General features: G+C 41.5%; 1 protein-coding gene across 1 annotated transcript in view; it reads left to right on the top strand.

The window, feature by feature from the left end:
* Positions 1-25321, top strand: part of EPB41L4B (erythrocyte membrane protein band 4.1 like 4B) — a 144150-nt gene that overhangs the window by 56618 nt on the left and 62211 nt on the right. Inside the window, exon 2 of the mRNA XM_069958239.1 lies at positions 20719-20823. Coding sequence (XP_069814340.1) covers positions 20719-20823 — 105 coding nt within the window. The remainder of the gene's footprint in view (positions 1-20718; positions 20824-25321) is intronic.

Below are 25321 nucleotides of genomic sequence, written 5' to 3'. Positions count from 1 at the left end.
TGTGTGAACGTAGCCTTAGGCTACATTCACACTTCCGTTGAACCATAGAACCAATGGTATTCAATGGCCCCGTTCACACGTCCGTATAAATCTAGGCTAATTTCTTTTACTTTTATTAGACAGCATTACTTAACTACAGTATATGTAGCGGTTCGACAGTTGATGCACATCTTGTATCCATTGTTACAAGGGTTAAAGATGTCATGCTCATTTAGGAAGATTCCTAGTCACCCATACCAGTTTTTTTTCTTATGGCAGTCAGTGATGCCAACCTTCTTTTCATGTTTAGTTCCATGATATTTATTTAACAAGAAGGGTTACCAGAACATACAATGTTCCGTTTTTGACCATTGTAACTTGAGACCAAACTTATACAATACAATGCTACAGACAGTCAGGATCTGCAGAACATGTGAATAAGTACATGATTGATCAACATAAGTGCCCATTTTACTGGAAAAATCCCAGTATTGGTGAAGTGGGACACTTCAGAGGTGACACACTGTGCTGTATTTGAGTGGAATTTTGGTATACATGTTAAGTGTTTTTAAACTTTTGGAGGTTTATTGTTTAAATATAATTGTTAATAAAGCATATTGATATTTTTACATTATTGTAGTTGTGCAGTTCATATATTACCTGCTTCCCCTTTTCCATTTGGTTGCTTTCTAACACTAAACACTGAATGTAGCAGTGTTAGCGATATCTGAGCCCTGTCTGGTTCTAGAGTTGGCCATCTTCTGGGCTCTGCTCAAAGTACCCCCACTAGATCCCAGAAGTAACATATATACAATGTAGTGCATACTCTTCTGGAATACTGCAACAGTGTTTGGCTGTAATATTCTCTCTCCTACTAATATGTGATGTACCATGTGTCTCAGGTGACAACTTCTGCAATATAAGGGTATGTGCACACTGAGTAATTTAGACTGAAATTCCGTCGCTCGCGCCCGGTCGCAGACATCTCCGCCCGTGTCATAGACTCCATTCTATGCACGGGCGGATTCCTTCCTCCGTTCAAAGAAGTTCATTCTTTGGACAGAGGAAGGAATCCTCTCCATGCATAGAATGGAGTCTGACATGGGCGGAGATGCTGCTATCCGCGACCGGGCATTAGCGACTGATTACGTGACGGACTTTCCGTCTAAATTACTCAGTGTGCATATACCCTATTACAGTGGTCCTTCAGCATACAACATTAATTGGTTCTGGGACCAAAAGCTTAAAAACACTTAAAATGTATACCAAAATTCCACTCCTCGCTCAAATACAGCACAGTGTGTCACCTTTGCTGTATTTGAGCCGGGAGTGGAGTTTTGGTTTAAGTTTTAGGTGTGTTCAAGCTTTTGGAGGTTTTTGTCTTAGTATAATTGTTAATAAAGCATATTGATATTTTTACATTATTGTGGTTGCACAGTTCATATATACTTGCTTCCCTTTTCATTTTGTTTGTTTGCTATTGTTTGTAACTGGTGGACTAGCACCCCTTTTTGGCTTCTTGTGGTGCCTGCCTGGACTTTTGGTGTTAGGTAGCGTTAGAATAGACATTATAACTGGGGAAGCTGTCTGTGTCAAGAACGCCACAGTACAGTAAAGCAGAGAAGGAGGTGATTGACAGTTATCCCAGCTCACTCTGCTTTACTGTGCTGTGGCTACAGCTCTCTTGACATGGTTTGCCCAGTTGTAATTTCTGTTCTAATGCTAGTATATATTAGAATAGACATTATGGGAGACCCAGTATTGCTGATATCTGACTACCCTGCAGTTCCCAACATAGCCACTGGTGACAGCCTCTTACTGCTGCCAATAAATGGCAACATGAACAATTCCGTATTCTTTAATAAAGGTATATACGTGTATGTAAAATTATATATATAAATTTGTGTCACCGAAAGACCCCTTTTAACCTTTGTTCCACTCAATGTAGCAACAATTATAATCAGATAGTGGCAGTTCTTCAAGAAAATTATTGTACAAATTAGTTTGTATTTTCTTTGGCAAAGAAACAAAGTGCACTTGTGAATGCTCTTATTTAGTTTGTTTTATCCAAGACAAGATAGTCCATATGGTTGAGAACTATGGAGTGCTATAAATACAGGGGTTTGATATGTGAACTTTGCAAATGTATCATATGTCTTTTCACTCTCCTAAATATTACAATAAATGAAACTTGGGACATGGCCTGACTTGTCTGTTTTAGAAAATACTTGTATTCCCTATAAAATAACAGTTCTATAGCATCTTATAGCTTTGTGTTGAGTGGTTCCAAACGTGTAAGTCCGTACTGAACTAGGTGTCGCCACTTTGGCATGTGCCTTTACTCTGTTTAAAACTGTCCCCTTTAATTGGATAGTCTGAAACCTTTCCGCTAAGGGTAACGGAAACGGCACAACACAGAGCTACAAGAAAAGATGTTCAAGAATTGTTACATTTGTACAAGTCAGGAGAAACAAAAGGTTCTCTTTTATATTGACACTTTTGTTTCAAGCAGCTTTCTATACAAAAGTCTGTGATATTGAAAATCTTTGTAAATAACTCCGGAGGGGAACTCCGGATAAGAAAAACTTGTTTTCTATTAAAAGTACATTGAAAGTCATATAGAAGTGTCTATACAATGTATTACCAAATCTGTACAGTTCTGCCACACTGATAGCTGATAGAAATCCAGGAAGAGAAAAAAATGGCCTCTGTGCCAATTCACATTGTCTCCTGCTTCTCCTGCTATCCCCCCTTAGGAGACAAATCTTCCATGGCTCTGTCTCACGTGTGTTTGCTGAGCACATGCTGATGATGGAGACAGGGGGCAGGGTGTGATGTCACAGGAGGCTTGGCTGGATCCCCCAATCCCCTGAGTGATTCACCATCTCTGACCTCTCAGAAGCAGGTGCAGCACTAGTTTTACTGATTGTTGATCAGCTGAGGGAAAGCATTGCATTCTAGGAACTGATCAACCAGGAAGGACAGAAACACAATACAGAGCAAACACCCCCCCCCCCCCCAAACAAATGGATATACAAACAAACTGGGATAGACAGGTAAGTAATGTGTCATGCTTCATTTTTGCAGAAGCTTCATTTTTTTTTAACCTCTACCTGGAGTTCCCTTTTAATTGACTGAAGATGATGCTTTAGACTGCATTCACATGTACCACATTCACAGCGGATTTCACAGCAAAATCCGCTGTGATACGTGGTACAGTTATGCTTTATGGCTCTGAATTCTCACAGCGGATTTTCAATTTGCTGGATGTTACCTTTTTTTTTTACATACCTGCATGTGTCTGATGGTTAATTTTCCTCCTCATTCTGCTCTCCTGTTGAACATGTCCCTCATATGTTGGTTAGAGGCTGCTGTGGGCCTTCTTGCTCATCTTTCCTGTAGAGGCTGCATAGAGATTCTGGCAGTCATTTGTGCCAGTCCTGCTGATGTTTCCTATTCATGTTGGGCAAGCCAATCTGGTGCTGCATAGAAGGTGTCATCCCTGCTGCTTTCTTCTTTTACAAACAGACAGTAAACTATTTATTTTAAAGCCATGGTTCCAGAAATAAATAATACTTTGTGGAATTCATTCTTGGTTTTATTGTATTACTTTCAGTAACTTTGCACAGTATCAGTACTGATATATATATATATATATATATATATATATATATATATATATATATATATATATATATATATATGTATAATATATATATATTTTACCAGTTGTTTTTTTTTTTTTCAGCTAGTTTCTGCAGTTCTTATTAAAACTGGTATATAAACAGAGTAGAACAACCTAGCTAGGATGCTAGGTCACTATCTTAATATTGTTCGTATGGTGTGTATATACTATATTCATGAAGAGTTACAGTATGTATTCAGTTACCAAGATGCTGGCTTTATGTGCAAAATCCTTTCCGGAACTTGTTTTTTGCTGGATCTTTTTGCATTTGTAAATGGGGGTGTACATGTTAAAATAAAATTTTACTAAGTATTATTAAAAGAATCCTCACGAGACACAAAAAAGATCCCAAGGTTCTTCAATAGAAACAAGAAGACACAAAAACCATAGAATTGAGCGCAAAACAAATAAGAAGCCTCGTACATGAAAGAGTAGAAAATGTTAAATCTCGCCCATCCATAGGCCACAGCGATGCATGGTGATGTGGCTGGTTCTAAATGTAAGTCAACTGTGAAGCGGTGGTTTTGGATGATGAACCTTATGAGTGAGTGAATTTACTGTATTACAAAGCAAAGCACTTTGTTAGCTCTGCAGTTGGCTTATCAAGTGGCCGCCTTTGAACTTTATGCCGCTCCGCTTTGCATGTGTGGAAAAGCTGTATCCAGTCCTGGGAAACTGGGAGAATTTTCCCAGGAATGGATTCCGCTTTTCCAGGCACCCGGAGAGGAGCGGTCTACCTTTTAGGGGCACCATACCTTTGTGGATTTGTAGTTCATGGCTGTGATGGGATGTTTAGGAACTAAAAATTCAGATTCAGCCTTGTATATGATGTTTGCTGCTTTCACTCTGGCAACGATGGTCCTTAATTTTGACATGTACAGTCCAGTAAGAGACAAAGGCACATGTCCCTCTTGTCAGATGGCTTTTTCAAATTTTAGAATTGCCTATATTTCTGCTGATTTAAAAATACTTGGGGTCACCCTCTCAAGGTCTCTGAGCACTAAATAAAGGTAGACTTCAGGGCAGGAAATGTCAGCTAGTGGGGCATTTTATCACTTTTAGGCCATGTTCACATGGCATAAGACACCGGCCGTTCTGTGACCCGGAAGGTTCACAGAACGACCGGTGTCCAAGAAGATCATCCTGGCCAGTACTGCAGTACCGGCCGGATGATCTTCACTTCTGCTGAATTCAGATGTGGGTGCAGCCGTGTACGCCCGCATCCGAATTCACCTCTGTTTACAATGGAGCGTGAGCACGGACAGATTTTCTGAGGCCACTATTCAATGTATAGCGGCCACAAAAAACTGACATGCCAGTTTTTCTTGCGTATATACGTATAAACGCTCCGGCTGGGATTCCATTCATTGCAATGCAATTTGCAACAACGGCAATGATTTATACACAACATACGTTGTATGAACATGGTCTTATTATGCAAGTTAGTACCTCTTGTATCCCTCTTTTGAGGACGGGTGTTACTTGGCTGGAATGAGTCATTGGAACAGGACCTTTTGTGAGTGGTCTGATAAAAAAAAAAAAAAGACTTAAAACAACATTGATAAATTTTAGTTTTACTTTTTTAACTTTTTTATTCACAGTAGCAGGGGTTACCATAGGAACAATTATGGAGGATAGAGGTAACTATCGGGTACAGCAACAGAGGATAGGGTAAACTATTAGGTACGGCAACAGGGGATGGGTGACAATCAGGGTGGGAAGAGGTTAATTTGTGTGGTGTTATGTTTCTGTACTGTGGGGCTATTCTCAGCTGGCAGCTGGCCCCTCCTGTCATTTCTCACTGTGATTGGTTCGCCTGTAATAATGGTCCAATTGCGGCAGTCCCCTGAGGAAAGTGGTGGTAGCTTCCTGGATGGTTGTCAGGACCTGTTGCCACTTGCTGGTTTAACTCAAAGTCAAACTGTCACCACATGAAATCGTGTAGCGACACTTTAGCTCTTTCATGTACATGTACATGCGGTTGTGATAATGTTTAGCAACCCCAGACATACATTCACATGAATTTACGCTGGGGGGTTAAACTTATGGGGCTCGTTTACTTTCATTTAGCAGATTTGTCTCTGCTATTTGTCTGATATGCTTTCTGGCTGATTTTAAGCTTAGTGGTCAAACTAAAAACTGCATGATTTTAGGTTTATTTTGTAATTTCTCTTTTAACCTCTTCAAGACAGCCCTTTGGTGCACTAAAGTCCGGGTCAGACTTGGGTAGGGGGGTCTTTTACACTTTTATTTGGGGGGGGGGGTGTTATGATGTTTTATTTTTTTTTATACTTTTTGAAAACCTTTATTATTACACTTTTTTTTTACACACTTTCATTTACTGTAAAATATGCAATCATTGGATTGCATATACTGATCTAGGCTATACCGTTCCGACATGACGGAGGTAAGGAGCTTACCCCAGCCTGTCAGCACAAGCGATCGGGACCCCTGCAGCATGGCTGCGGGGGTCCCTATCACTCAGTGACAGATGTTTGATCTGTCACAGCACCTTAAACTGTAGATCACAGCATTTAAGGGGTTATTGTGAGTCGGCTGCGGGATCTCAGCTGACTCTCATTCCCTCTGGCCCTCTGGATCGCTCTAACTGCAGCGCTCCCGCTCACATCAGAAAGCCCCATCAGTGTCAGGAATGTATATATACATTCCCACTGCACAGGGTATGTGCAGTAGGAACGTATATATAGAGGTTGCTGATGGGAAAGGGTTTAAACATGTCTAAAGGGAAACTAACAGCAGGTCAAAAGACTGTAACCTGTTATATTCCCATAGGGCTTGGAATGCTAAGAATCAAGGTTACCTTCATCCTCTGTGCCGTTTTTTTTTTTTTTTAATTCACTTAAATCAATATGTAAATTAGACAGTTTGGTGGACTGCGGGCAGGATTACAGCAGTTGCACAAATCTGCCCTATTCAGCCACACCTCCTCATAAGTCAGTTAGGGTTAGGGTATTCACATCACAACAACTATATCTAAAACATTTGGTCATAAAAAAGTTAAGAATTTTGCAATTGGTTCAATTTACCTTTTAGCTCCTGCTAGGGACTCTGATGTTTGTCATTTGTAGCTGGTTGTCTAGGTTCCCGACCACTTCTCTGTTATCAGGGGCGGCCAAGCTGATCACTCCCTCACTGCTGTGAGGTGTGGTCAATGATCTCAAAGCATGCGTCAGTGACGACTTGTGTACTGGCTCCCCTCCCCACCTATCTACAGTAATTCATTTACACACTGACAGCTCCCAGCCCTGTGGAGCTGTCAGGACAGGAAATGGCAGAACAGAGCCCAGCAGTGAACAGCAAAGTAGCACAGTGCAAAGCAAAGTAGCACAGCATTGCTTGCCAGAACAGCCAATTACTGGGGAGGTGCCTGCCATCCAGCCAAAGCAGGAAGTGAAAGCAGGTCAAGAGCATGAAGAAGGGTATGTTTGACAGCTGAAAATGCCCCTTTAATCGAAAGTAATGTCAGATCGGCACAGTGAGGGTGGATTGGTGCATTAGTGGCCTCTCTGCTTGTCACTCATCCCCATGCTAACAGGCAGAGAGCCGTGATTAGTCATGGATGGCTCCCTGTCCAAATGCCTAGTTGTCGCCCCTCTCATGGCAAATGGCATAATAAAACATCTTTTTCCCTGATGAAAAGCTACCACTGCAGCTGTAGCTGGTATGCTTCGCAAGCTGCACAGTAAATCTATACTGTGCTGCTGGGGACCATATCGGCACAGTGGTGCTGACTGACTTCCTTTAATATTCTGCTTGACATTGTGATCCTTGTATTCTCATTCATTTCCAGTCTTTATAATACTGTAGGATACAAGCGATCGGCAAGTTTAAATCCTAAGCAATGTTTGGATTTAGTTGGCTGGAATGTTAAGCAAGAACACATGAAAGGATTAAAGCTAAAGGGCTAGTAAAATGTAGCTTTTGTTTTTTATTTGGAGTGTGCTGCATACATTACAGTATTTGTTTTTATCTTTTGAATGAACCAGAGAACTATAAAATAGGAAGTCTTTATAAATATGCTTGTGAAACCTCTTAAAGGATATTTTGTATGATTTTTTTCAGTTTAGAATTGAGCAAACATGTCTTGATATATACAGCTATAAATAAAAATAATTTTTAGTGTAAAACAATATAAATGTTATATGGGCAAGATGCTATGGCTCACTTTGGTGCCTTAAAGTGACTGTACCACCAGGCCAAGGCTGAAGCACTGGAGGCGGGCCGACCCACTCTTAGTGGGAGGAAACCCTAGCCCCTCTATGATAGGGTTCCATTGATTCTAATGGAGTCATGTCATGGAGGGGCTGGGGTTTCTTCCCACTGGGGGTGGGTTGGCCCACCTCCAGTGCTTCAGCCTGGGCCTGGTGGTACAGTCACTTTAAACTAGGGTGATGCACCAAACTTAATATCATCACTAGCTAGGAGCTGGAATAGATTTGCAATGTAACTTAAACCAAGTTTTGATATTATGATATTAAGTTATGATTGAATAGTTTGGCCATAGGCAGCCACTGCCCCCACCCCGTTTCTGCTAAGCCCCAGGGCTCTTTTTAAAAGGACCGCAATAATACATTTTAAAAAAATCCTTATATATATATATATATATATATATATATATATATATATATATTATAATATTTTTTTTTTTTTTTAAGCACATTATTTGTAATTGTACTCACATCACTCACTGACTAGCTCCCTGTGTACCTCATAGAGCTGAAATCAGACTCCCCTCCTCCAGGCTGTGCTGTCCTGCTCTATGGTAAATCTGTCCATATGATGGCCGACATGTAGGAGCATGTGACCATACCCCAGCCCCAATGGTTCCAATATTTTCAACATACAATGATCTTTTCTGGACCATCGTTACTTTTAGACCAGACTCAACATACAATGGTACAGACAGTCAGGATCTGTGGCACATGTAGATAACTAGATGATCGACCAATAAAAGTGCCAATTTTACTGGTAAAATCCCAGTATGGGTGAAATGTATGCACTAGTAGCCCATCCCTATAGTAAAGTGTGATAATACATGTCCTGTACTGCTCTCTACCTGTGCCAGGATGAGTTGCTGCTTTGGGCACCAGGTGAGGGGCGGCTTCATGTTGTTTTTCTGGGACCCGGTTTTATCTGTACAAGACCATGAAAATGCTTCTGTCCTCTACATAGAAGTAATTTACAGCTTCCAGTAGCTCTTTCTAACTGTTGTATGTAAAGACTTGCTTTATCCTTATTAGTTATCTGCCTATTTTTTTTCATTAGAGTTTTGGTTTTGACATACAATGGTCATCCTGTAACTAATTAATATTTACACTTGAGGGAACGCTGTACATACAAGGATACAGGCAAGAAAGATCAGGGCTGAAGCATAAAGGTTTTGTGACTACTAACACAAAATTTTGCTTTACAAAATGTATGCCATATGTATTTTAAAGTGTGTTAATCATCTGAGGAGAGCTTGGCAGGTCCAGGGCTGTCTTTTCTAAAGCTGGAATCACTATGCTGCTTTCCAATGCGTGAGACAAAAAGTTGTCTGTGTCCTACACTTGGAAGTTGATTTCTGTACTGTTTTTGAATATGTAATGGTTAAAATACTCCAGCAACCCTCGAGTTGTCTATTAAATAGCCTTTGAAATACAGTAGGTCACACAGGCTTTATGAAACCTGTTTGTCGTAGGCTGTGTTCACATTCGGTATTTTGCTCAGTATTGGGTCCTCATTTTGGAGCTTATTTTGTGTTGATTCTACTCCTGGTTTTGGCTGCAAAAATACTGACCAGAAAAAAACTATAATGAAAATTTTTGCACTTTTACGGGTGGATGGCTGCCATTTAATGGCAAATGTTTGCTGGTATTTTAAAACAACGGCTGTTATATTGAAATAATGGCAGGTATTTACTGTTATATGGCGGCCATCCACTCAATTATAACATTGTATGAACAGATCCTTTCTGTGTTTTTAATCCACTCCTGGTTTTGGTTGCAATATGAGGACCACAATACTGACTGAAATATACATAAGTGTGAACCCAGCCTTAGGGCCCTATTCCACCGGACGATTATCGTTAGCATAATCGTTAACGATCTCAAACGACCGCTATTGCGAAAGACCTGAAAACGTTCACTCATTTCCATGGAACGATAATCGTTACTTATGATCGTAATTGCGATCGTTTCTTCTTCCGTATTTCTTCGCTATTGCGTTCGTATCTATTGCGAACGACTGAACGATGTCTTATTCAATGCGAACGATTTGCGAACGTTTTGCGAACGAGCAACGATAAAAATAGGTCCAGGTCTTATAAAGCGATCAACGATTTCTCGTTCGGTCGTTAATCGTTACTGCATTTCAACCGAACGATTATCGTTTAGATTCGAACGATTTAACGATAATCTGAACGATAATCGTCCGGTGGAATAGGGCCCTTAGGGTGCGTTCACACGTACAGGATCTGCAGCAGATTTGATGGCGCATATTTGAAGCTGCAGATTCAAAGCAAATCAATTCTAGGCCATCAAATCTGCTGCAGATCTGATGCAGATTCAAATCTGCGCCATCAAATCTGCTGCAGATCCTGTACCTGTGAACGCACCCTAATGGTGCATTCACATGTACAGGATCTGCAGCAGATTTGATGGCGCAGATTTGAAGTTGCAGCAGATTTGATGGCCCAGAGTTAGTTTGCATTGAATCTGCAACTTCAAATCTGCGCCATCAAATCTGCTGCAGACCCTGTACGTGTCAGCCCACCCTTGCAGTTCCACACATACGGTATGGCAGCAGATATTATGCTGTGAGTTCCGTAGCAATCCTGTGTCCGGTCATTTTCTATGGGGTTACAGTATGTAAAACCCCTTCCCACTTAACCCACCATTGCCAGGCTAATAGATTACCTGACCACGCTCCAGCTTGCTTCTCCAGCTCCTAGCTCCCTTGTGTTCCACACTTAAAGGGGTACTCCAGCGGGGGGGGGGGCACTTTTTTGCTGGGACCGGGGAGGAGGTGGCTGAGGGAAAAGACGCCCACTCACCTCCCCGGTTCCAGCGGCGGGTCCGGCATTGCGGCGCTCCAGTGCCCGGTTCCCGGCCGCTTCCGGGTGTCTGACACGGGCCTGAGACGTGAGGTTTCAGGTCCGCTCAGCCACTTGGTGAAGGAGGCGGGATCCGTTTCAAGTCCGCTCAGATCCCGCCTCTCGGACGCGCGTCAGACACCTGGAATCAGCCGGGCACCGGAGCGCCGCAATGCGGGACCCGCCTCTGGAGCCGGGGAGGTAAGTGGATGTCTTTTCCCTCAGCCACCTCCTCCCCGGTCCCAGCAAAAAAGTGCCCCCCCCCCAGCTGGAGTACCCCTTTAAACCTTTATTTTTATGAATTTTAAATCACATCACATAAGTGGTAACTCCATCTTAGGCAACATGGCACCAACATTAAAAAAACTGTCTCTTTAATGGGATAGCACACTGATTGGCTGAGTGGAACACCAAGGAGCCAGAGAAGCTAACGGGAGCATGGACAGGTAATCTATTAGCCCGGCACCGGTGGGTTTAAGTGACTGTACCACCAGGCCCAGGCTGAAACACTGGAGGCGGGCAGACCCACCCCCAGTGGGAAGAAACTCCAGCCCCTCCATGACGTGACTCCATTAGAATCAATGGAACCCTATCATAGAGGGGCTAGGGTTTCCTCCCACTAAGGGTGGGTCGGCCCGCCTCCAGTGCTTCAGCCTGGGCCTGGTGGTACAGTCACTTTAAGTGGTAAGAGGCTTTGCATTTGCGAAGTAAAATGAAAAATCTGCTGTGAGTATGTAAAGCCATAGAAAATGGTAGAACACAGGTCGGCAGCAGATTTAGCTGCTGAGCCCCCAGCGTGAAATCTGCAATACTGTATGTGTGGAACTGGCCCTAGGGTAGATTAACACATACAGATTTGCTGCAGATTTTCTGTAATTAGTTGTATATAAATGGATTTATTTTAGTGAAGAAACTGTTTATCTTCTGCATATCTACACTGTGAACACACCTTTTACTGGGCTGTGTAAAAGAACCCTTAGGGTGTGTTCACATGTACTGTATACACTGGGGATTTTATTCTTTGACTATTTATATTGTTTTACTCAGCATAAAATCAGCAGTACAAAATGTACTACCCTAAGGCTCCTTTTTCTAGGCCTGATGTGTAGCCACAACCGAGTGCTGAGTATCAGGCGCGCTTCTAGGATTATGTTCCACCAGTAGTAAACTGCTGTTTTTCCAGACTTATTTGCTTTTTCTCCATTTTTTAAGGCACTGCTCAAATAGTACCTCAAAATACAAGGTGTTATATGTTTTTGAATTGTTCAGTCTTAAGTTGCTTTTCATATGGAGCGTTTACACGAAACGATAATTGGCCCGATCTTACGATTAACGATGTCGGAGTAACAATTTTTTTTTTCATAACTATCAGCGTTTATATGGTACGATATATCGTATGGAAAATTAGTTTTGCGATCCTTAAGCCTATGTCACACATTGGTTAAATCGGCGAACGACTGTTCACACGGAACGATCTGCGAATTTTTTGCGAACGACGATTTGATAACATGTTGAAAGATCAAAATGAATGATTTCTCGTTCGCCTTTGATCTTTCGCTGCGTTTACACGTACGATTATCGTTCGAATTCGGCAGCCAAATTGAGAGCCAAAATGGCAGTAATCTGAGGTAGAGCTATGCCAGTTGGGGTATTATGTGGCAGATTTTCCACTGGGGATTGTGTGCAGAAAATATACAGTAGCAGCAAAGTGGATGGGATCTGGACAAGTTGTGTCCAAATCTGCATTAAAATGGACCTGCTATGCATATTTGAAAACTGCAGAACATCAACTTATGCTATGAAAATGCTGCAGAGTTTCAAAATCGGCATTCTAACCACAATGCATTGTTGCTGATTCTCCTGCGAATCTGCAACTGTAGATTTTGAACAAAGTGGTATAGTGTTGCAGTTTTAAGATGCAGCATAACGCCAGCAAAATTTCAACCACCAACTTTCTTGTATGCGGTACACCACTTTTACCATGTGTTTTAGAAATTTCTTTCGGTCAACAGGGTTTTGACAAAAGGGTTTTGGCTTAAGATGCTGTCAAATAGTCATTATATAGACTATTGGTTTCTTTTCCACCTTGGGGCACTACAACCGAATAAATATGTACAAAAGACAAAACTACTGAAAACACAATGCACAATACCTGTGTATATCTGATGGCTATGTACTGTAAAGTTACAGTGCTGTCATATTCATTGACTCACAGGTGGTGTCTTCTCTCCATCCGGTCTAGACTGCCTTGACAGTTTCTTCCAGCTATGAACTTGCCAGACAAACAACTTGGGCCCTGCACTTTCTATTTCCCTTTTTTCCACCTATAGAGTCCTTAACACTACATATTGCTGTTTGGTGTGGGGTAGTTAAGTAGGTTTATGGGAAGGGGAAATTGTTTGGTGAGTAGAAGGACCCCCTATTAGGTAGTCTTTCCCATTAGGTAGTTGCTTCCACTATGTAATTTCCTTCAGTATGGTGGTGTTCCTGTAGGTAGTTTCTCCAGTATGCAGTTTCCTCTTGTAGGTGATTTTGCCCTTTTAAGTAGTTTGCTCTCTGTAGTTAGATCCCCCAAACTGGTTGTAGTTTTGCTGGTCCACACTGTGCACTTTTGCAGTTCTGCAGTGTCATACAGGTCAGTCTGTATGGAGTAATATTGTCCCTTAGAAGCAATGCATATATTCATAATCCAGCAGAAAGCTAATGTTGTATGAAACTGGCATACAAAGGAGTATAGTGCAGTAGCAAACTTATTCACTTCTATGCAAGGAGTTAGTAAGAAAAAAAAATTTAAAACATTTTAGAATTGAATTTTCATACTAATATTATAAATGTATTATATTATATATGTATAATATTATAAATTTATATATTTTGTTATGTCAATCTAAGGCCCATATTAATAACAACCAGGGGGGATTCTAGTATAAGCGTCAAACCCCCCCCCCCCTAATAAAAGTTTGAATCACCCCCCTTTTCCCATGTGATAAATAAACATGTTTTGCATCGCCACATGCGTAATCACCCAAACTATTAATCACATTCCTGATCTCGCACGGTAAATGGGGCAAGCGCAAAAAAATCCCAAAGTGCAAAAGAGCTTATTTTTGGTCGCATTAAATCCAGAAAAATTGTAATAAAAAGCGATCAAAAAGTCGCATATGCGCAATCAAGGTACCGATAGAAAGAACACATCATGGCGCAAAAAATGACACCTCACACAACCCCATAGACCAAAGGATAAAAGCGCTATAAGCCTGGGAATGGAGCGATTTTAAGGAACATATATTTAACAATGATTTGAATTTCTTACAGGCCATCAGATACAATATAAGTATATCAGTGTAATCGTAACAACTTGAGGAACATATATAACAAGTCATTTTTTTACCCGAGGGCGAACGGCATAAAAACGAAAAAAAATAAAAGATGCAGGGTTTTTTTTTCAATTTTACCACACATGAATTTTTTCTGGTTTCGCAGTGTACTTTATGCAAAAATTTAGCCTGTCATTGCAAAGTACAGTTAGTGGCGCAAAAAATAAGGGCTCATGTGGTTTTCTAGGTGTAAAAATGCAAGTGCTATGGCCACTTAAGCACAAGGAGGACAAAAAGAAAATGCAAAAATTTTAATTAGCTCTGTCCTATAAGGGTTAAAACCATATCTGGTTTTTTTTTTTTTCAGGTGAATTCTCAATATAAACTGCCAGGTGTGAACACTTTGAGGAGCCGCATGAGTCTCTAACCACCGCTGTTAATAAATCCAAAGTTATACTTTTTACTTATTAATCAAAAGTACTGATTAAAATCAATGTTGTGTGTGTGTGATGTATTAAGTAAAACAGTAGTTTTGTTTTTTTTTTGTTTTTTTTTACAAAAATCCAAACATTAGTAAGCCTGATTTATAATCAATTATATATACTGCATATGGCTTTTTTTTTTAGCAGATTTCTGCTTTGCAAGCTAAATAGGGAATTTATGAAGCATATATGAAGGGCTTTGTTCATCAGATTGTAGCTATTTTTTTTTTTTTGTACAGTTGCTTCATTGTTCAAACATTTTTAGGTTATATTCACCTGCTGTACAAATGCTATTGTTTAACGCTACCTATGTCCAGAATTAATGATCGTTCAACAACTGCCATTTACCTGGAACGGCCGTTGTTTGTACAGCGTGTGAACATAGTCTTAAATTATTTTTTTTTTACAAATCCCAATGAATGCTGAAGTTCAAACACCACATGATAGTATATGTTGGCTGATAAAGATTGTTTGCACAAAAAAAAAAAAAAACACACCACCTTTTTGTGCAGTGCTTACGGTTAACCGGAAAATTCATGCCCTTGTTGATCAAATGCATGCAACCAATTAACTCAACCTCGTGCAACTGTTGAATAAAATGGATGCTCATAGGTGCCGGAAAAGTCAAATAATTCTTCCCATATTTGTAATTTTCAGTTTTTAAAGAGCTGGGAGGCTATGGTATCTGCATAAATTTGTTGGTCACTTTCTTTTTTAGCAGCTTTTTGTTTATGACTCAAAACAGCCCACAATATTGTGTGTAAGCATAGCCTTACAGTATGTGTATTGTAATTGGAACTGCTGTGGGAATGTTTATACTGAAGCAAAATATATCCCTATCAACCGGAAAACTCCCTGTATGAACAGAGGATGTGCATCCGATAGCAATACATTTAAATGGCTGCACAAAAGATACACTGATCATCTGCACAGCATGGCCACACAATATATCATGCCTTCTAAAGGTATTGCAAATAAATCCTAAATATAAAAGTAAAAGGGACTTTAGGCCAGGTACATGCTTCCGTAGTCCTGCCTGTAGTCACAGACCTGCAGCTATGGACAGGACTACTGATGTGCAGCCGTCGGCAATGGCACTGATCCCTTTATTCAGCTTGGATCCTGTATGGATGTGTGCATGAGCCTATAGAAATGAATGGGTCTGCAGATGTGGACAGAATTAATGGATGTGAGGAAGGCTCCTTGCCTCTGTTACCAACTCCTGAGGTAGGCTATTTAGGCTATGAGGTAGGATACACACAAGGTTTGTGACACCTGGAGATAAAACTTTTTTTTTTTCTTTTCTTTTTTGTGACCATATTTAACATGAATAGTGCTTATATTATTTTTGGCACAGACCCTTAAATAATAGTTGGTTTGTTTGTTTTCAGTGGTAAGTGCAATTTGTTTTTATTGGATTTCCCTTTTGATATGCCGCACTTTCAATTGGCTATATTATGGTTTTAAAGTGTTTGTCTAACTGTCTCTTAATTTTGAAGCTGCTGATGGGTTATTGTAATGCCTGTTCTTCCTATCCAATCAAGTCTTTTCTTGTGGGTACCTGTTTAACATTGGATTCTTGTGCTTTATGCTTATATAACGATAGAATACTTTCCGCAAACCTTGCCAGAACAGTCTCTAAAGCCAAATAGACTTAATACAGCCTATTCATGGAAACAATATCAACATTCAGTGAAACTGGAAAGGTGACCACAGAAACTAAAACAAAGTACTGCGCCTTTTATAGGAGTCAATGTAAACAGGAATTTTGCAGATTCAATATTTTCTACAAATGGTCTTCTTGTTTTAAAATACTTGAATAAATGTCCTGCTATAGTTTGTATTGCCTGAGAGCTATAGCTTAAGCGTGGTTGCTTTGTCAAGTTTTAGGAAATGATATGATATTAGTAAAATAACAAATTGATTGAAAGAAATAGTGTGATATTGCGTTCACAAAGGCATAATACTTGATAGGAAAGTTAGGAAGTTACATCATCACCAGAAGCTTAATACTTCATCTGCGAAAGAAACTTCAGCCATGGGAGCACTGGTGAAGACAGAGATCTTTGGGGTGACCAACACCATAATGATATGCCATCATATACATTTACAAAACACCATGACACGGCTACTACTAACACCGTGCATGGGTACAGATGCTCCTGTCTCTCCTGGGACCCCTCTGTCTTTTTATATTCAAAATGACTTGCACCACCTACTGTTGCAATTGGCTTGGAAAGCACAGATGTTGGTTGTCTACCTCATCTTTACTAGGGAGAGTCTACTAGGGAGAGTCAACTTCCAAGGTACCAGATAAGGTAGCCAAAAATAATCTGTAAGCAGAATAATAATAAGCTTCACTAGATGCCAATCTTAAACCTAGATATCAAAGTTATGTGAGTTGCGCAATTATATGGTGAATACTTGAGTTCATACAGCAGTGAAGGATTTTGTTAAGATACAAAATAAAGACTACATTGCAGTGAATTTTATGTCAAAAAATTTTAACAAAAAAGGAATAAAAAACACACCATATGGCTAGATTCAGCGGATTTTATGCTGTGACTTCACAGCGAAATCTACTGCGGATCCCAAACTGTCGCTTTCAATGAGATTACATATTCGCAGCGGGATTGTCATTCCACTGCAAGTATGTAAATGCCAGCCCCCTTAACCCGCCGCTGCCTGGAGCATATGTTACCTGGTCCGCACTCTGGCTGCATTTGAGGCTTCGGGTCCCTGTAGATCCTGCTCAGCCAATCAGTGCCTGGCCCTGCCGCAGACTAGGTAAAGTATGCTCCGGGTGGCAGCGGGTTAAGGGGGCCGACATTTACATACTCTCAGTGGAATGACAATTATGTAATCTCATTGAAAATGAGCAAAAGTGCTTCGGAAACACATGGCATTGCTTACCTGTCTGCCCCACTTCTGAAAGTAAGAAAAACTCATTTCTTGTTCAGGTTTTAGTTTTGTACTTTCTAGTTGAGCAATTGCTCAGTATTACAAATCACAGAATACATTGCTTTCCCTCAGCTCTCCATCACAGTCCTTCTACCCTAACTCCTCCACTCCCACAGCACTCCTGCCAGACTCCCGCCCAGAGCTGTTGCAGAACATCTAATTTTAGACAATCACAGTGAGGTCACAGCAACTGCTGCAGTTATCCCCTGTCTGCTCTTTCATTTACATCATTCAGCACAAGGCAGCATGCTATAAACACATTGGTGGAAGTTCTATTTACGAACCAGTTTTCAACAGGCGAATATTTTCTAGCTGAGACTTTTTTTCTTTAAGGGTACAAACACACACACCGTATACGCAGCAGATACGCAGCAAATACGCAGCAGATCTGCAGCAGATTTAATGGTGCAGATTTGATGCTGTGTTCAGTTGTATAGATCTAATCTGCTGCGCATCTGCTGCGTATCGCAGCAGTAAATACGCAGCGTATACGGTGTGTGTGTTTGTACCCTGAATCTGTTTTGAGTATTTACCCCAAAATTTGCATAATCTGGAATTACCATCCAATTTATAAGTTACTACTTTTTAAAAAGGCACACAAACAGGTTCAAGCCTACGTCTGGTTAGTACCAGGGGAATATGCCAGCGCAATTTTTGCATCTTTTTGTATGCCTTTTTTTCAACTTTTTACGTTGATACATTCACTATGACAGTGCTACATTTTAATAAATCAGTCACAAGATATTGGAACAAAATATACACCAATCCTCAGAATAGTTGCACACATTAGACTCCTTAGTAAATGTCCCCCTTTGTTCTCTGCTTAAATGTCACAATAAAGATATATATGTACTTTTGTGTATGACAGGGATATGGTAAAGTAGGCTAGAGGGGCTGTTCAAAGATGGTGACATCAATTGGAAGGGAGGTGATCCAGACAAGCCTCCTGTGACATCATAAGATTATGCATTGTCTATGGAAAAGGGGGGAGTCTTAGGAGGGGTCACACAATATTGTTTTAGTCCATCATGCAACTGTTAGTGATAACACTGTATTAAAGTGTAACTGTTATAAATTAAGAAATATCAATAGTACAAGAGATTTAAAGAAACCTTTATAATAGGTTTTATTAAGCAAAAGAGTTTCCTGCTGTACTGAAAAAGCTGTTTTGCTGTGTTCCCCCGGGGCCGAGGGAGATGAGTGAGCCTAGAGAGGAGCAAAGGCAGCCCTGCAAAGCATATCATCCTGCAAACTCTCCAAACCGCACAGCTGTTTCTCTCCTCTTCCTGCTCATTCATCCTCCTAGGGGCCTATCCCTCGGTTATAATGGACTCTGCAAACCAGTCTTCACTTTGCTCCTCTGTAATGACTACAGCTTTGCCTGATAATGAGCAGATATGAAGGGGGGCTACAAAACAGCTTTCTGAGTACAGAAAGAGGTGATTTGTTTAATAAAACCTATTAGAGTTTCTTAAAATGGCTTGTACTGTTAATTTCTGGAAAAAAAAGTTAGTTACACTTTCAGTTACGGTTTTATATCTTTTGACCATAGTTTTATTTAAACACATTTTTTTGATCCTGAATTCCCCTTTTAACTTTAGAGGGCTTAATTATAGCTACATACAATCTCCAGGTGTGAGACCTATCATATGGTTTCCAAGGGCTGAAGTTGGAGGCATCCTATTTTATAGGCATTAAAGTAGAGTTTGCCTCCAATACAGAGTTTTAGTCTGTTCGATCTTTACATGAATCCATCAGTCCCACTGAATGCCAAGTTGCTATTTAATATAACTATCTGTGTAACTGCGATATGGAAGTATTATGTGGACGTCATGTGCTTCCATATAGACCTGCTCTCTTGTGTGTCATAACCATGGGCATCGTGGAACACTTTCACAGGCTCTCCCTCTGTACAGTGATTCACTTAAAAGAGGCACTGGAACTTCCTCAGTTTTCTCTGTTCAAAAAACTAGACCAAATATCAGCACAGAGGGAGCATGGTCCACAGTTTGACAGGAAGGGAGACACCTTGTGGTGCATGTTTAACATTGATTTAATCATAAAAAAATGTTAAAAATAGAGTATATTGCAAAACTGCCTGCAATCACAACCCCTGTTCTTTAAAATTTGTTTTCGCAACAGTGCCTCTTTAAAAGCTGACTGGGAACTTCTCCCCAATTGCATAGCTGCTGGGGAATGTCCCAATGCCTTTGTTCACAGTAAATCATATATTGCTATACAAAAGAAGGCTGTCGGTATACTATGTTGCAGTTGTTTGAGCATCATGAAACTTGCGACAGGTTCCTTTTTAAAGAGAAACTATCAGCAGTTTAGAAGAATGTAACCTGCTGATATGTCCCTATATAATGGTAAATTTCTTACCTTCATCCTCAGTTTTCTTGATATTAGCAGTTTATTCCCTATGCTAATAAAGCATTTTGGTGCACTGGGGGTGGGACTTACTAATGACCAGCCAGCTCACTCTGCTGATATCCATTAGAACAGGAGGGCTGGACGGGCGGATCGATGCACTGTGCACCAAAACGCCTTCTCGGCATATGGAATAAACGGCAAATATCATGAAAACAGCACAGAGGATGAAGGTAATAAATTGACCTTCATCCTCAGCACCCCATGCGGTATAGGGACATATCAGTAGTATAGAGTTTTCCAACATTCTAATAGTTTTCTTTTAATGGAAATCTTGTTCATAAAATGTGTCTGAACAACATTTTTTGTGGCAGTACAACATTTTATAAAACATGCTATCTGTTATTGGTGAAGGCATTTGATTTTGAATAATGTATGCATCCTTAAAGTTTTCAGACACCATTTGAATTTTTTCTTTTGTACTTTTGATAGTGCTAATAAATTTTCTCCAATTAAAAACTACTTTAGCTTCCACAACCTCTACAATGTTCTGTACGAGCTCTATTTTTCCCTACGCTTCTATCTATATGATTTGCTCCTGTAGATTGTCTTGATTTAGCTCATCTTCCTCGAAGCAGCAGCTAAATGGTAGGACATTTCTTGTAAAGACTAGAAAGTTTCTTATTTTCACATTTTGGATCAACTGCAAAAGTGTGTCCATAACCTTTGTTAAGTTCTGAAGTAGCAAGATTTAAAAAAAACTGTTTTGTAATGCATGATGACAATGCCACTAGTAAACAGTTTACTCAATGGGGCTCTTCTCTATTTCAGAAACAAGCCAAAGGGCAGGATTTGTTTGACCAGATTGTATACCATTTGGATTTAGTGGAAACGGATTATTTTGGCCTACAGTACACGGATGCTGCCCAAGTGTCGGTATGTATATTACTTATTTCTGCACAGTTTTTCTCTTACAGAAGTAGCTTATTCTAGGAAACCCCAGAGACATGATAAATGTAAATCAGAGCAGTAATATTCAGCAGGTTCCACCTCAGATATCTGTTTTAATTATTGATCTGTTTTTGCCGTCTTATCTCTTCTTTGGGTTGGGGCTCACTAAACCACCATGGTATACATTTACTCTAGAGTGCTGGCTTTTTTTTTTTTTTTTTTTACAGCAGCAGATCAGGTTTTGTTTGTGTTTTTTTTTTTTTTTTTTAATAAATGGCCAGAGAGTATAAATGTAGCTGTTTTCTTCTTCTGCCTCTTTGTTATTACCTAGTTTTCCTTTGCATCATATTGATTCATTGTTCTATAACGTTTGCTTGCCTTGACAGTAAACAAATATTTAGGTGGTAGTGAACAGTTTTCAATATTTAAGGCAAGCAGCCATTCAGGGAAGTGTTGTTCAGAGAGAAAATTTATACAGACCTGAAAGGACCAATTAAAAAAACAAAACCCAAGACACATTCCATTAGAGCAGTTGTCTTTTAAAGAATGTGGTGGCCAGAATCCTATTATTTTCTGAACTAAGGACCTCCTTGCTTATGTCAGTATTTAGCATCCTTTTTATAGCCAAAACCAGAAGTGGATACCAAACAGAAAAAAAAAACATTTTGGTTATATTTGCACACAGAAGCTTCTGCAACATCTCTATTTCAGACCAGTGTTACCGACTTAAAGGGGTATTCCCCCCAAAATTATTTTTGCATTAATACGTCGCCCACCCGTAGCTTTCCATCTTTCCAATATGAAGGTATTAAAGATTCTGCACAGTTTTGCTGTTATCTAGGTACATCTACCCCCACGGATTGCATAGAATCATCACCTCTCAGTCCAACCCGACACGCTCCCTGCTCCTGGCCCGCACCCTCCGAGACGGCATCACGTGTCTTCCTTCTCTTTAATGGGCCGGGTTAGCATGTAACCCAGCCAAACTGAAGTCACCCACGGCTCACTGTTAACCACAGCTCCCTCGTCCCGCCAGCTCACCACCGGAGAAATCTTCCTCCGCTTCTTCCTCCGACCTCCGCTGGCCTCTTCCGCGGCACCTCCCGTGACCTGCGGCAGCGTTTACCCGGCACCGCCCTCCTCTGCTGGGCTCAATCGCGGCACCCCTCCCCCCTTGTTAGCCGCGGCTCACTCGTGCCGCCCGCTCACCACCCAATCTTACCGGCGGCATCCCCCCCCCCGCTAGGCCCATACGCGGCACCTCCCGTCCCGTCGTGCCGCCCGCCCACCGTCCCAGTATACCAGTGGCATTCCCCCAAACCCCCCCCGCGCTGGGCTCAATCACGGCACCCCCCCCCTTCACCCGCGGCTCACTTGTGCTGCTCGCCCGCGGCACCCCCATCACCCTCACCATCCCAGTTTACTGGCGGCACCCCCTCCCCCTGGGCTCAAGAGATCGGTCTCACCCGTCCACCCACCTATCTCAGCTCTGCTGCACCGTGTCACAAGAACGACAGCAGCTAGAAAGATGGGAGACGGCGCAAAATACTCACGGCGACTTGGTGAGTAAGACCAGCTAGGTTTGGGAGCATTTAATTTTTTTTGCTCTTCGGGGGAATACCCCTTTAAACAGTAGAAGAAATCTGCTGCCTGTGAACTTACCCCTATACTACTTCTCACTGTATCCATTCTTTTCATTTAAAGTTAGATGCCAAATCTATATTATAAAAATGAAAGTCTGTCTGTCTGTCCGTCCCGTATAGACTTCCAAACGCCTGAACCGTTTGACCCCAAATTTGGCACACAGATACATTGGGTGCCCGGTAAAGGTTAGAGCGAAGGTCCCTTCCCCACCAGATGTACAGGAGGGGGAGGGGGAAGAGTGCCCCATAGAAATGACTTGGAGAATCTCCACACTGCACACACAGTGCTTCAGCTTCCAGCAAAAATGGCAGTTGGAAGCCTTAGCAACCAATAGGATTACTACTTTCATTTTCAAAGGGAGCTGGAATCTGATTGGTTGCTAGGGCCAGTTGCCTCACAACAGATCCACAGAAATAAATACAGTGATGGTGCCTTCACACCTACCAGATCCACAGCGGATTTCACGCTGCGAATTCACAGCGAAATCCACTGTGAATCCAGTGTCATTCAACCCTATGACACTACATACTCGCAGCAAGATTGACGAGTATGTAAATTAACCCCCTCAGTGGCCGGAGCGTAACTTACACTGACAGAGGCACCGATCATCCCGCCTGCACAGATAGCTATTAGATAATGCAGGCTCCCCTCCAGTGTGCTCAGCGCTGTGCTGCTGCTGGGCACAGCTCTCTCCTCACGGCTCTGGACGCTGCACACACCGCTCCAGCCTGCTTAGGGGGGGATGTCCAGAGCCATGCCCAGCAGCAGCACAGTGCTGAACACACTGGAGGGGAGCCTGCATGATCTAACAACGGTCTGTGCGAGTATGTAGTGTCATAGGGTTGAATGACACTGGATCCGCAGCGGATTTCGCAGCTAAGTCACAGCGTGCAATCCGCTGCGGATCCGGTAGGTCTGAAGGCACCCTAACAGTGTACAGTGTATATACAGTGTATACAGTAGGGGGCTAACCTGCCGGGTGGTGGTGTTGGGGAATGTATACAGTAAGAGGGTGTTAGGGAATGTATACAGCATGGAGGCTACCTGGGGGGGTGTATACAGCATGGGGGCTACATGCAGAAGGGAGTGTATACAGCATGGGGGGCTTTCTGAAGGAGGGAGTGTATACTGTATGGGGGCTATCTGCAGGGGGGGAAGTGTGTACAGTATGGGGGCAACCTGCAAGAAGGGGGGAGTGTATACAGTATGGGGGCAACCTGCAAGAAGGGGGGGGAGTGTATACAGTATGGGGGCTACCTACGGGTTGTGGGGGGGGTGGAGTGTGTACAGTTTAGGGACTACCTGCAAGGGGGGGTGTATCGAGTATGGGGGCTACCTGCAAGTGGGGTAGTGTATAGAGTATGGAGGCTACCCGCAGGGGTGGGGGTGTATACAGTAAAGGAATTCCTGCAAGGGGGGGGGAGTGTATACAGTACAGGGGCTACCTGCAGGGGGGAGTGTATACAGTATTAGAAATGTTGAAACCTCTTTTGTGTTGTCCTCACCAAGGATGAAAGGTAGTGCCCAAGAGGGCCAGATTATGATGGTGCAGGATTGTGTATGCACTTATTATAAGCTGCAGGTTTTCTGCACACACACCTTACTTATGGTCTGCAATCAGCAGGGGGGGAACCCCCAAACTACTCACTACAGGTATACAGAACCCCAGAACTATACACTACAGGTATATACAGGACCTCCACCAACTATATACTACATGTATACAGGACCTCCACTAGCACTGTCAATGTTGTATATAACCAGGCTCAGCATAACACTACCAATGTTGTATATAATCAGGCTGTATATAACACTGCCAATGTTGCATATAACCAGGCTCAGCATAACACTACCAATGTTGTATATAACCAGGCTGTATATAACACTGCCAATGTTGCATATAACCAGGCTCAGCATAACACTACCAATGTTGTTTATAACCAGGCTCTGTATAACACTACCAATGTTGTACATAACCAGACTGTATATAACACTGCTAACGTTGTATATAACCAGGCTGAGTATAACACTGTTAATGTTGTATACCAGGCGGTATACTTTATAACACTGCCAATGTTGTATATAACCAGGCTCTGTATAGAACACCGCCAATGTTGCATATAACCAGGCTGTATATAACACTGCCAATGTTGTATATAACCAGGCTCTGTATATAAAACTGCCAATGTTGTATATAACCAGGCTCTGCATACAGTCTGATCACATGATGACATCTCAGTTTGGCTATTAGGTATTTAGGAAGTTTAAAGTTATTAGTTTATTTCTAATCTACAATTTACATAAACAGTGCAGAACTTACGGGCTATATAGCGTATAAAGGCATACACTGGCCCTTGCGATTTCCAAACAAAAAAAACAAGGACATAGATTGGCCTCCTGGGCGACCTTGTAACAAATCTAACTAACACACTGACACTTTATACCCGGGCAGTGCCGGGTACATTTTCTAGTACTGGATAAATGTGCAGGTATAAATGAGGCCAAAGGCTAGTATTGATCCATATTATGAACTGTATTGCAACAATATGTCAGTATTGCACCCCTTTTTACTGGCCCATTATAATAATGCTAAGACATTTAATGAAACTTTATTTACACTTTTGTATTTAATCTGTGGTTTGCCCGCATTAGGCCTGAAACCTGATGTAGACAAGTGTATTTGGGATCCTCCTCACAAGGAGGGTACTACCACCTCCTAGAGAGAAAATAAAAAGCATTGTCTGTCACATGAAAAATATTAGAGTGAGTTTTCACCTAGTAGTGTTCAAATCAAACAAATAGGCTATGTTCACACTTGGCTTAATAGCAACAGACACTG

This window comes from Dendropsophus ebraccatus, chromosome 2 (assembly GCF_027789765.1).
Source record: "Dendropsophus ebraccatus isolate aDenEbr1 chromosome 2, aDenEbr1.pat, whole genome shotgun sequence".
Classification (NCBI taxonomy): Eukaryota; Metazoa; Chordata; class Amphibia; order Anura; family Hylidae; genus Dendropsophus; species Dendropsophus ebraccatus.
The sequence above is the reverse complement of the archived record's forward strand: the minus strand, read 5'-3'. Positions and strand labels throughout refer to the sequence as shown.